Source organism: Cydia fagiglandana, chromosome 7, assembly GCF_963556715.1.
Source record: "Cydia fagiglandana chromosome 7, ilCydFagi1.1, whole genome shotgun sequence".
Classification (NCBI taxonomy): domain Eukaryota; kingdom Metazoa; phylum Arthropoda; class Insecta; order Lepidoptera; family Tortricidae; genus Cydia; species Cydia fagiglandana.
Genome location: NC_085938.1, coordinates 6,473,205 through 6,487,331, shown reverse-complemented (window position 1 = coordinate 6,487,331; position 14,127 = coordinate 6,473,205). Strand labels below are relative to the sequence as shown.

General features: G+C 36.3%; 2 protein-coding genes across 2 annotated transcripts; one reads left to right on the top strand and one right to left on the bottom strand.

Moving 5' to 3' along the window:
* The first annotated feature begins 3,699 nt into the window (after window positions 1-3,699).
* On the top strand, window positions 3,700-4,702 carry LOC134665791 (uncharacterized). The gene is made up of 2 exons (XM_063522776.1): window positions 3,700-3,802; window positions 3,892-4,702. The coding sequence occupies exon 2, from the start codon at window positions 3,921-3,923 to the stop codon at window positions 4,698-4,700; it is 780 nt and encodes a 259-aa protein (XP_063378846.1). The 5' UTR covers window positions 3,700-3,802; window positions 3,892-3,920; the 3' UTR covers window positions 4,701-4,702.
* Window positions 4,703-4,863: 161 nt separating this feature from the next.
* LOC134665793 (uncharacterized) lies at window positions 4,864-7,254 on the bottom strand. Its single transcript, XM_063522778.1, has 3 exons — window positions 7,098-7,254; window positions 6,341-6,368; window positions 4,864-5,900 (listed from the first exon to the last, which is right to left on the bottom strand). The coding sequence occupies exons 1-3, from the start codon at window positions 7,170-7,172 to the stop codon at window positions 5,728-5,730; spliced, it is 276 nt and encodes a 91-aa protein (XP_063378848.1). The 5' UTR covers window positions 7,173-7,254; the 3' UTR covers window positions 4,864-5,727.
* Window positions 7,255-14,127: the final 6,873 nt, after the last annotated feature.

Sequence of the window (14,127 nt, the reverse complement as noted above, 5' to 3'; positions counted from 1 at the left end):
TAATAATAGGTACTTACATTTTTTCATTTAAATTCATTACACCTCAGTAATCAGCAATTTATTACAAATCGCATGCAGTACTATAATTCGACGTCTGTAAAGCCCAATACCTCGGGTGAATCTTTTTCTATATAGCAATAATTTTAGAGAGACACAGGGGTTCTGTCTCGCTCTCTGTGGGGTTTTGTAAATGCCGTAACTATCGCACCACACCGCGACCCTGGTGCGGTAAAACCACTTATTTCTTTCTCACTCTAACTTATAGCTGCGTCCTACTTTACACACAATCGATACGTGCGCCGCACCGCACTAAAGTCACGGTGCGGTACGGTAGTCTGTTATGGCTTTCAGTTTTTTTTTTACTTTTTGTTTTGATTCAAGGCCCCAACGTTTTCTGTTCTCTTTGACGGCGCAGCAACTAGTATCATTTCTCTCTCCTCGCTCTTTTAAAAATGCTGTTTGTCAAAAAAGGACAACCATACTGTTGACAAGATGGACTTCAAATCAAAGTGTTGCCTTTTTTGGTAGAACCAAGTTGTGTATGTGTGCGTAAAAACGTATATGTGTGCTCTTTTAGGGATGTCAAAAGTCGATTTTAATCATGTTATATATCGATAAACGCTACACAGCGGAACGAAATAGCGATTAATTGAAGCTTCAATATCTTCGTTAAACATAAACATAATTGAAATGCTAATGGATAATGAATATATTATAATGTAATAAAATAATTCAATTATTGCGGAACACATATTTTAGTAGGTATTTATGTATTTTAATTAAATATCTGAACTTTCCCTTGGTTCCCTGCTGGAGCGTGACGATAAAATTGTGATCTGATAACAAGGCCTGTTGTTCACTTCCTAAGAAAGTTATGTCCCCAAATAATTGCGCATGTGTGCGCCTTAAGCTTCTATGTGTGCGTTGGCCTCCGGGAAAAAGTTGCGAGTAATAAAAATAAAAACATTTTTCTACAGCAACATTGCTCCCAACTCTGATTTAAATTATCACGAATTTTATACAATATTAATCATAAAATGGGACTTAAAACGCTTAAAACTTAATTACATGCGATTAAGTTTTATAATGAATATTTGCTTCCAACTGTCTTTATCAATGTTCATAAAATATATGGAGGGTAGGTACGTCTACCCACCATAATAAAAAATATATTTGTCAATGACTCTGTCCAACTGCTGTGGTTAAAGTTCATAACGAAAATTTTATTTATTAACTCTTTAAATAATACATACAACGTGTACCGCTACGTACCACTTAAGACTGTAAGTCTGTACCTACATGGATTACAGCAATGCACATAGAAAATGTGCTAAATGCGGAGCAACGGCTGTTGAAGCAGCCAGAGTGAAATTTACAACTTTAGTGGGTTTAGAAGGAACCGAGTCATAACGCATCTGGAAAGCGTATTAATTAACCGTGAAGAAATGTATGAATACAAGTTGGAAATCTGTGTAAAATGCCGTGTGTAAAGTGTAGTGTATCTCTGTGTAAAGTGTAATAGATAGGCATGCCTAATGTTATTTGTATAAAAGGTACTGAAAACTTTGTGAATGCGCTTTATTAATGTCTATTTTTTTATTAAGTTGCCAGTTGCCAGTTTTCAGTGTATATTTTTATATGTAAAACATTTTTTAATAAATAATATATATAATGTTATAAACATAAACATGCCTTTTATTTAAATCAATTGATAATACCACAAACAAGGGGTAATATTTGCATCTTGCATATATTTCGTGATATGAAGATAACAAATATGTTTATCAACAGAATTACTACCTACCAATACCCGCCAGGCTAAACCGGTTCTCAACTTTAGTTCCATTGGTACACAAAGACGGCGCCACTAGTATAAACGTATAAACGGTTGGGGACATTTTTTTGTATGGAGTTACCGTTCTTCTCCTAGTGAGTATTATATTCTTTGTCTGATAACCACAATAAAGAATAAAAGCGTTTTTGTTCATTTTAGGTATCGTTAAACCTTTGAAGTAAAATTAAAATTGCAAGAATTGTCGATAGTTTATCGATATGACTTTATCGACATGGCTAAGCAAGGTGGGCCACATTGTTAATCGTACACTAAAGCGGGATTTACATTACGAAATTAGTGTCATGCATGTTGAAATCAGTTTCACGAAAGTAGTTTCGTTATATGCGAAAGTAATTTCGTGAAATAATTAGCGTCGTGAAATTCACAGTATCGCAGTGACCATGGCCCTATCAGCATCGAAGATACACGTCTGCACAGCGCAGACACTTTCGCGACACTCAAAGAGCATATAATCACTACGTTTTAAGAGTCGGCACTCTCGAACAATCCTCGAACCGAATTATGAACGTACATATCCCAACACACCAAATACAGGCTTAAAGATCTCGCATCCAGGCCATAATTGTTAAAAAAAGAAAAACCACACAATACTACCAACACAAAAAAAACAACGCTAGGGCTCGACACTTCCAGTACCTACTGTTTATCGATATCGATAAATGTGCGATACGTGCTGCTGTATTTACCTACTGTACTACCTATTAATAAAATAAAAGAACATTATATATATATAAACAATTTAATTTACATGATAAAAATAACATAGTTTATTATTCAAGTAGGCATATTACAATATGCTGTTGCTGAATTCGCGCGCATTCTTTTTTAATCTGGTCCCTTTTTATTGAAGGCACTGGATGGAGAATGATTTCCACAAATGAACTTGTTTCCATTCAGCTTTTGAATAGGTAAATAAATACGCCAAATCCTCATTTACTTTTCCTCAGCTTTGCCCATAATCGACATCTGAAATAAAGAGATTATCGATAAAATTGGTCGTACACTATTCGTGTCATAGGTTACTTAGTTTTTTACTTAAAAATACTTTATTCACAAATTATTTTCGTTTTAATCATGGATTGTACACGACTAAAACTAATTAAATTAGTAACTGTTAACGACTCAAAGTAAAAAATGAAAATATTGCATACAAACATCAGTTTACCGACCTGTTCGGATCAAGTTGGAAATTTGGCCAAAAATGCGTCAGTAGTTAGTCTTCTTACACACCCACTACAAACTTCACATTTCCTTAAAGATTTGGCCCCCATTTAAATAACAGCTAAAGTTATTTTACCAATTACAATAAAAAATAACCACGTATTTTCACGTTCACGACAATTCAAATGACGTTTGACGTTTTACTACCAATCATACCAACCTAAAGAAAAGTAAGTATAATACGTCTATGTTAAAAGCAAGTATGGTATGTGCCACCAAAATGCAACAGCAGTCATTTTAATTCGATAAGATTATTTCTATGCCTCAATGTTGGTAACAAGGGCTTTCATAATTTATCAAAGTATGGGGTGTCGATGGGCTGGCGACACTAAGTTTTCACGTCGCATTTACACTACGAAATTAGTTGCATGACACTAATTTCACCAAAAAATCGCGCAGAGCACGAAACTGATTTGCCTTCGTGAAATTAATGCATGCATTATGAAAGTACTAAATTACACGTGAAACTGTTGGTAAAACTAATGTCACGAAACCAATTTCATGACACTAATTTCGTAATGTAAATTCACCTTAAACAAAAGTGGTCCCAGTGACAGCTCGCTTGGAAGGTATCTCTATATATTATTATATCTATGTTTTGATTGCTTTTTGACATTTGACAATCTATTGTTTAAGTTTAACCGAAGTTACTTTTTCAGTATTAAATAAAAATACAGAACAGAGACCGATGAATGGACATGTTTTCTACATTTGAAGTCGCTGCAAGTAGTATTGAATTTTTGGTGTTATTGCACTAAGTTAACCTATGGACAAATTTTCGTAGTTAAATATAGTGAATTGTATTTCGTTTACAGCTGGGTTTTGAGATATATTTTGATTGGCGATGGATGCTACTGCACAACCTGAAACGGAAAACCCATCAACAGGAAAAGATAACCCACCACCACAAGAAGAAAACACAACAACAGACAAACAGAACACAACCTCAGATAATAAAAAACCTGTTGACCCCAGACTGAAAGACTGGACCAAGGATGAAATCTATGATCTTCTGCAAGCAATCAAAGTGTATGGTTCTCAAAATGATACATGCATATCACAAAGTATCCCAACTAAATCAGCACAGCAAATAAAAGATGCCATTGCATGCTACAAAGAAAGAGCAGTCTCTAAACAAAACCCCCATAAAAGAAAAATTTGGAGCACTAAAAAACATGGCAACAGGCCACCTATACCACTAATTAGTTGGGCCAAGTTTTTACAAGATTCTCTTAACTTTAAGGATCTACATACTGAAACAGCTACTGCTTTGAGAATTATTGCAGAGTTTGACAACATACCCTCAGCTACACACACTGAAAACATAGATTTTAGAAACATATATCATTCTATAGCTAATGCCATGGAGGGTAAGGCAATAGCGGACAATGGGCCAATGGTTACCATTCTCAACAAATGTATTGTTGATACTGCTTTAACCAGCAAAGCATTCATGCGTTTAGGAACATTGCAAAATATTGTTGAATTGATTGACATGTCGGACAAACCATGTGTGTTACCGAGGCCCACAGACAATTTTGAATTGGCGACCTTGAGGCATTTGGCATCACAAAGAACATACAATCCTCTAGGGATCCCTGAGCAATATCTTAAGCCAAATTAATTTAATTAGCGCCACTTGCACCATTCCACTAATCCGGGGTTAACCGGTTAAAGTGTTAACCCAGTGTCACATTGTACTGGTAACCATGGTAATTCCAGGTTTAACCCGTTAACCCCGGGTTCGTGGAATGGTGCAAGTGGCCCTTAGGGAGTAAAAGAACATATAATAAAAATGTTTTATTAATTTAAATGTTTTTATTCCATTATGGCTTTAACATTTTGAGGCATAAAACCCCATAACCTTACACATATATACATAGACATGGAATAATAAGTTTAACATTATTTGGTGACTATTATAAGCATTAAAAGGCTATTTTATTTTATTTTATTTTATTTTTATTTATTATAAGCATTGAGACCAAATGGGGTGTCTACTTAAAGTTTGATATTTGTACAAAAATAGTTCAATTGTTTGAGCTTTCTACAGTTAGGTACAGACTTAAATTGCTAAGCCATTTATGGCTTAAGCTAAATTTTTTTTATATACTTAGTCTAAAATGTTCCAAAATTATGTTAGTCAAATCCTCAATGGCTTAGCAATTATATTCCTTGACAGTATCCAGTGGCGGATTTGCCCTAAGGCACAGTAGGCCCGGGCCTAGGGCGGCAAGATATTTAGGGGTGGCAAATTGTGACAAACAATTTGATGATGGTAACAAGAAATAACTCAAAATGTAGTCAATATTATGGGTGCCTTGAAAGGGGCGGCTACAGGGCCTGGAGCCTAGGGCGGCAAAGACTGCAAATCCGCCACTGAGAGTATCTATAATGAAAACAAGGTACGTTCAGATTAGGCGAACGCACCGCGAATAAGATACCTGCACCAAAAAAGGACCATTGTTAATTGAAATCCATTCACACTTCGAAAAGTTATGAAATTTGAAAGAAGGCATGCTTTGGAATCGGGCCTTCTTTGACGCAGGTACTTACCTCCTGTCTACATGTATATTGTGTAACTGCTCGAGTGCATTACATAGTACGCAATGCGCGAATCGGACGCGCTATAACAGAAAGTTAAAGAGGTTTTAAGAGTTGAGCCACTCCACAAATCGCGCGAACAGCTTGACAGCTATCTTGACCACTCGGTCCCAGAAGCCGGGCTCCTCGGGCTCTTCTTGCTGCGCCGCACTCAGGTCCTCGTCGTCGAAGGATTCAACTTGCCGCTTTTCGCGGAATAATGTGCTCAATGGTGCGGCATCTGAAAATAATATGTTAGGCGTTGGTCAACACACTATAGTCCAGGTCTTAGTCTTTTAGCGATAAGGGAAAATGGAGCACTCTTAAAAACAAAATAGCCAAGGACCACCAACTGTTTGTATGTGAATGTCTACGACCTATGACGAATAGTCGATAAAGACATGTTCTATCTATTAAATCGCAGACCACTTTAGTTACTTTTAGGTAGGTAGGTAGCTACTCTTTTGGACCACCGGTTGAGAACCACTGCTATAATAGTCTTTTAAGCATTCAAAAGAATGTAAACAAACAAGACCACATAGGTAGGTACTTTTAGTTTGTGATTTCATTGATGAGTGAATGACTAATGTAGGTATATACATATATTAAAGCTTTTAAGTACAAATATAAAAGACTTAAAAAACTCTTTAACAATTGTTTATACTTATGCTAAGTACTCACTTAGTAATTCAGTATCCGGAATTGCGATCTGAAAATAAAACGATTTAGTTAGGTAATTGATGCAGACTCAGCCAGTAGATAACTACCTTAGTAATGACACAGTATGTTACCGTTTCCGCTGTGACCTAAGATTAATTAAGTTGAAATACGATTTTATACTGTTCTCCATAAGGTGCAAAATCAAATGGCCGGGCCGTAATAATCTGGAAGAGCTAATTATTCTCACATAGAGCTTCTTGATTTTAGCATTGGATTATTTGGTACAGCTAGGCGAGTAGTCTTCATGGAAGAAAAACTAAAACATTTTTCTTAATGTCCTCATTCTTCATTCGTACCTAATACAACGACAGGGCTTTTCACGATTATATCCAATTACTAATGTATTTCATTTTGTTAATCCTAGACAAACCTAACTCATGCAGATCACTAAATAATTAAGTACCTACTTTTGAATTTCATGAATTAGGTTTCAATTAATCAAATTTATTTATTTATTTAATACACAAAAAAAAAATACATACAAGCGCGCGCGCGCGTCGCGTCGCGTTTCAATTGGATTTTTTTTTCCACATTCGGTAGCATTGGTTTGTTTGCCTCTTTGTGCTGTGAAACCTTCGCAACACTTCAGATTCTGTTATTTGAACTACTCTCCACTGGTGGTTCAGTTTTGAATTCTTTCCTGTCCTTAAGGAACAGGAGGGACATTTTACACTATTTACCTCCGATTTTATTACGAAAACAATCTTAATCTACTCACTTGGTACCCATCTGCATACATCGAGCAGACCGCCACCAGCGCAAAGATCACAGCGACCACAACGATGGTTCTCATGTCGAGGCAATTACCACATTACGTCCCCATGACTGTGAACTTGCGTTTTATACAAGGGCGTGGTTTCAGCTCGCTTGCGCGGGAAATCATGGCTTACCGAGAATACGCCACGGTAATTATAGTTTGTCGGTATTTTGTACATCTTTACCATGTTATAAAGTCAGCGATAGGTACTGAATTTATCTAAAAACAAATGGCAATTACTTATAACACCTTTATTTCGGCGTATACCTACCGTATCTATTTGGGAAAGACCTAAGTGGATCATAGGGTAGGTTAGGTAGGTACCTAACCTACCCTATGATCCAGAAGGATCCAGAAGGATCTGGACACATTTTTAGTCGGCTTGATTTTATTTTGGTACCATCGCCCACACTGTTATCTCTACATCGTGGCCCTTATGTCTTTTGTAATAAGGTCCACCGATGTACATTTAGGAGTGTTGCTGTAGCAGAGACATTATTTACTTAGTTTCTGATACATACTAGCATTATCCATTCCAGTGTATTCCCATTTGTCCCCGCCGGCGCAGATGGGAGTAAGGGCATTCATATACTTACCTACATATATCATTCGCATTTGTCTCAGACTCATCATTACATAATGTATGGCGGCGGTCACGTGCATGGGGCGGGGACAAACGGGAGTACCCATGGAGATTTAGATTTCTATGGATCTGATATCGAGATAAAGCGGCATTTCCGCTCTACAAACCGTCTGCACAATCGCAGCATGCAAACATTCATGTATCCTCCTATCGAGCGACCTTGTCGATTCAGTGTTCCGCATGAAAGCATCCGCACAATCGAGGGATAGTTGATAGTTGTCATCGCCGGTGGAACTGACCACGTAGTGATTATATGCTCAGTGGAACTGACACGTAATAAACATTATATGACATGCGATTTCGTGGTTCAGGTTCAAGGGTACAGTCGTCCGCAATTATCTCATATGACGCATCGCGTGAGATTTTAGACACGCCCTTACTGCTCTGAAGATAAGGAAGAGTACCTAAGATTTATTTTGCGCTCAGTTGCAGATGACTGTACGTGCGAGATGTTCTGCTTTGTAAATAGGGATTTATTCGTAAAGCGTAAGGTTTCTTTTCCACCAGAGCTCTTAGGGTTCCCCCACATAATTATGTCGATGCGGAATCACTTTTGCCGAATGCGCGTTGATATGTCTGGAGAGCCCATTATTATGTAGATTTAACGTAGCGCAGTTTGACTATTAGAAAATAAAGCCTAACGCGCACCGTTGAGGAGGAAATGTTCTAAGTGTTTATTCAGAATAAAATAAAACCAGCACGTTTAAGGTGGTTCTCCTTGCTCGAATTTCATACAAACTTCTTGGCACCCTAGCTCCTATTATATAGGGTTTCTTCACTTGTATATGTAATGTTTGGGCAGTATATATACTTCTGTCTTCGCTTAACGTAAAAAAATACTAGATTTTGATTAATATTATTAAGAAAAAAGCATTTGAATATTGGTAAAATTTTGCCCCATTGCTTGTTTGTGTGAGTGATGCTTATAGTGTAGGTGTAATTCTAACATGGCGACTTCATTTGACAAGCAATCATTTTTAATTTATCAAAGGTGTAACAGATGGCACTTTAAAACCGCAACACAGATTACCTGTGTATTTTGTTTTATTTTCACTCAATAGAGGGAGGTATATTTAATGCACAAGGCATGTTACGAGTATACCTACTCATTTAAGAATCTCCTTTCTGATATAATTTCATTCCCAGATTTAATATAACTTAATAATTATTATGATTATTACACAATAAAATACATTTATATATTTATAGAAAGGTCAGTCCAAGCAATCATTCGCGTTATGGTCGTCCACCGAAAACCCTTGTGAATTCTGCTTACGTTTCGGTAAATGTTCTCTGGAAAAGCCTATATTTATTGTAACAATGATTTTTAAACTAAAATACCTAGCTATATTTTTCTCAAAAATATATAGGTATGTGGAGAAAAATTTCATCTTCTTGTAAATAAACAAGATTCTATAATATCTTCTGCTTGTGCATAACAATAACATTAGTAGATGATATTTTTAGGGTTCCGTACCCAAAGGGTAAAACGGGACCCTATTACTAAGACTTCGCTGTCCGTCCGTCTGTCTGTCACCAGGCTGTATCTCACGAACAGTGATAGCTAGACAGTTGAAATTTTCACAGATGATGTATTTCTGTTGCCGCTATAACAACAAATACTAAAAACAGAATAAAATAAAGATTTAAATGGGGCTACCATACAACAAACGTGATTTTTGACCAAAGTTAAGCAACGTCGGGAGTGGTTAGTACTTGGATGGGTGGCCGTTTTTTTTTTGCTTTTTTTTGTTTTTTTTTTTTGCCTTATGGTACGGAACCCTTCGTGCGCGAGTCCGACTCGCACTTGCCTGGTTTTTTTCAAAAATGCTGCCTTTCACCCGAGTTAAAACACTCTACTTTTAATTTCGCATACGAGGAAAGTAAAATGCATGTGTTTTTTTAAATACATTTTTATAGTAGGTATTTTTGAGAGTAGGTATTTTCAATTAACAATTTGGCCAAAAGTAATTTATGGAATGGGGAGTCAAATATCAGAATGGAAATTGTATAACAAATCCATTTATACCCAAATTTCAATTCCTTATTGTAAAAAGAATAATAAAATCGTACTTGGAATTGGAACCTAAACTGCTCTAGTGCAGAAACGTAGGGTAGACCGGGTGCAATAGTACCACGGGGCAATAGTACCATCGTTATTATCTTCACAATTACAACGAAATATGAATATGTGGGTATATACGATAAAGCCCAATACTTGTCTGGACCCGCTCACTTAGTGTAGTAAATAAAGGTAGTGGACCCCGCAGTAATTCCTCAGCCAGAAAAAGCTTTACAGTATGATAAAGTATCAATAAATAAAAAGTATTGTATAAATTTCCAAAGAACAATAATAATAGTATTTAAGTAAATACCTAAAGTCTTAAATCGTTAATATCTTTTTACGGAAAATTGCTCCGTTTAAACTTTCTTCTCCGGACATGTTCATGTAACGTATTGCAACAATATATGAAATATCAAAAAAAAATCCCCGCAGAAATACCAATATTAACAAAATATAATTTTTTGGCGTGGCTTGGACCGGAAAATTGCTCAGTCTAATTTTTTCACTGGAATGCCATTTTATTGCCGATTTATACATACAAATTGAAAATCTAAAAAATTTACCATGTAACTATACTGTTTTTCAGAAATTGCCTTTTTACTCGCTGTGGAAAATTTCTCTATCCATTTTATTTATTGAATTAAGTTCACAGTTTTCTTTCCATTCAACTATAAAAACATCCAAAAAAATAACGAGCGTGTTCAAACCTAAACATATCGGGAGCAGTGTATAGGAGCGGGGTGTACAAGGGATGACAGTTCTTTTGGATATTTTTGATTTAAGTATATACGTGACTACTTAGTATATATTTAAAAAGAAATCAGGCTGAGAAATTTTCCACTCTCAGTTTTTTATAGTTCTAAAATACATAAACTTGGGTATGCATTTTTTTTTGGATTTTCTTACCCACTACGCCAAATTATATTCTAAGATCATATAAGAAGGAAAAAATGGCAGAGCAATTTTCCGATGAAAATGAGCGCCAAAAAAGGAATTATCGTAAAAAAAATATTCTCATGTTTGACAAAAGTTTTAGATTTTTTTCTAGTATCAGATACTGATACAAATAACTTATTTGGTAAAATAATTTTGGACGGAGGAATTACTCGGTTCAATATATAAACAGATTTGTATTTTTACGTATAAATACCTAACTTAGGAGTGGTTTTTTTTGGATATTTATATGTTAGTTTCGGCTCATACTATACAATAACCAAGCAAAATTTCATCGACTGAGAAATGAATGCACTCCATACAACAACTTGCTTCGTTTACTACACTACACTAGTCGGCCGCTCGCTGCGACGCGGAACGGAGGTGCGCGGAGACCATTTTTGTTTTCGAGTGATCAAAGTAAGTATTTACGAGAAATATTTTGTCATATTATTCAAAACTAAATAATCCTAGAGTTAGATTGGTATTAATTAGATTATGATTAGTTAGTTATCAAAGTTTCTTTTGTGGGACAGTATGGGGATGAGTTAGGTAAAGGAATTGAAATATAAGTACTTTATGTAATTTTGGGTACTCGGGGGCATTAGTAACTATGTGAGCCGGGGACAATTGTACCGTTACAATTGACACCGCGGTACAAACGACTCCTTAACAACGTTACCAAAAATATTAAAAAAGCATTAGGAGAAACCAAAAATAAAGGAAAAATATGAGACGGAAAAAGCAAAAGGGAAGGGAAAAGGCAAGGTAATAGACAAGGGGAAAGGGACCGGAAAAGGAAAAAATATTCAACGACAAGGAGGATTCTGTAGAAGAATACTATTGCCTAGTCTGTGGTGAGCCTTATAGTATAAGCAGATCCAATGAAACATGGGTGCAATGTGATAATTGTCAATTGTGGGCTCATGAAGAGTGTACTGACCAGGGCCCTATTTCACCAACTACGACAGGTATGGAAATTGTCAAAAAATGACAGACCTCTGTTTTACCACACCGACATTTGTCAGTGACATATGTCGAGTGACAATTGACAAGTGACAGGTGACAATTTCGTAGATTGTTTTGTATAGAATTTCATATAAACATGACAGGTATTTTGGTACAATTGTCCATCTTAAATTTAATGACAATTATTTTGTGAAACAAGGGTAATTTTTACTAGTCGATATATTTGTCAATTCTTGACAAGATATCGTTAATTGCTTTCTGTGTACCGTGTTGTCCTCACTAACATGATATTGATTGAGATCCCAATCCCACCTAATGCAGCGTACCTACATTATTTGTTGACAAGGCGTGAAAGCATTATTTTTTTGTTACTTTTAAGTTATTTTTTCTGCAAATGCAAGTGCAGTGACGTCAAAGTAGAAATCTATTCTTACCTACTTTATGTATTCCCTTGTATAAGAATGTCACCTCTGTTACTTTCGCGGAGATTCATTTTCTAACCAAAACCCTAACTTTACCGTTAGTGCCCAACTTCGCCCAAGTAAATTATAAAAAAAACAATACCTACCTATTTACCTAAACATACCTAATTTCGCTACCTCTCCCCAACTCAACCAAAACTATACTGAAACTTATTCCAAATCCAAATCCTAAATGTTGAAGTACTAAACGCCTTCGTAGGCCACAATTACTATTTATAGTGTTATTATGATTTCATGCTTGTTAAGAAGAATTTAAAAGCGATTTTTATTTGTACCCTAAAGGCGAATTTAGGGTACAAAGTTTGTTTTGCCAACGTTTGCCAATAACGGGGTTTGCTAACAACGAAAACACTACAATTGTCACCTAAGCTTGACACAGCTCCGATTTCATGTCAAGAATTACCGACAAATTGACAAACATGTCGACTTATAAAAACTACTCTTGATTCATCAAATCATTGTCATTAAATGAAAGATTGACAATTGTAACTAAAGGCCTGTCAAGTTTATAAGCACTTCTATACAAAAACAGTCTACTAAATTGTCACTTGTCACCTGTCACTTGGCAATTGACACTCGACATATGTCACTGTCGGCTTGGTGAAATAGGGGCCAGGAATTGAGTTACACTTGTCATAATTGTGAGTAGCGATTATCTTACTATGAGATATGTTAGTTTAACGCTACGTCTTACGTAGGCGAACAACGCGCGAACGCGGCGCGGCGCGGCGCGGCGAAAGCGGCCGCCGCCGCGCCGCGCCGCGCCGCGCCGCCTGACATTCGCGTGCAAATCGCGCCGCACCGCGTTCGCAACGAGATCGCTTACGTAGGACACTTCTATGGGCATCAAAGGATTGATTTCGCCGCGCCGCGCCGCGCCGCGTTCGCGCGTTGTTCGCCTACGTAAGACGTAGCGTAAGGTTCCTTAAAGAGCATTCGCTCATCAGACACGTAAACGTACATTTATTTATGAATTGGAAAAAAAAACAAAAAACACCTCAAGCAAGCGGTGTGACTTGTCATAACGCACGCACGCATTAACGCAGCTAAGAAGTCAATTTTGACTGTCATGATTTGACCCATATATACATATGTATATAATATACTTTACAACGCAGTCGATTGTTATTGGTCAAAAAATTAGAATGTCAGTATTTTTTAAGGCGGGGTTGATTGTAACAGGGGGCAATAGAAAGTAACTATACAGGGTGATTCAGGAGACGTGAGCAGGACTAACACTGCGCATTTCGTAAATTATAAGCAACTGTTTCGTATCAGTATCAGTGAGGTTAACGTACATTTTCTAGTCTAGTTGAAAAAAAAAGTTATTAATTTATTTACGACATGCATGGTTACCCTAGAATTAGAGTACTAATTACAGTTAAGCTCTGAAATAATAAACCTTTATATAATAAACATATTGTTTGGGTTTTATTTACGTTCCAATTTTTGGTACTATTGACCTGCAGCGCACGAAGGGTCAATTGTAACTAGGGCTTGCATTCCGGAATTCCGGAATCTCGAAATTCCGGAATCTCGGACAAATTTTCCGATATTACAATTCCGGAATTGATACAACTGAATATCGAAAATTCCGGAATTGGATTTAAGTACTTTTTAATACGTTTATTATTGAAAATTGTTAAGAAACTACACTATACTCATCGTTTTTGTTGTTAATAAGTGCCTCTTAGTCATTCAGTGACCTATAGTATGGGTATATTTTACTTTTCGCTTTGATAAAGCAGTGGGACAATATGGGCTCATAAAAAAAAAGTGATTTACTTGCTTAGAATAGTCAGAATAGTCTCAATCCTACATGGGCGAATCTTCGATTTAGATAGAAGGTTTTCTCTATCAACGATTTCGGATCCTGTAGAAGCATATAATATATGATAT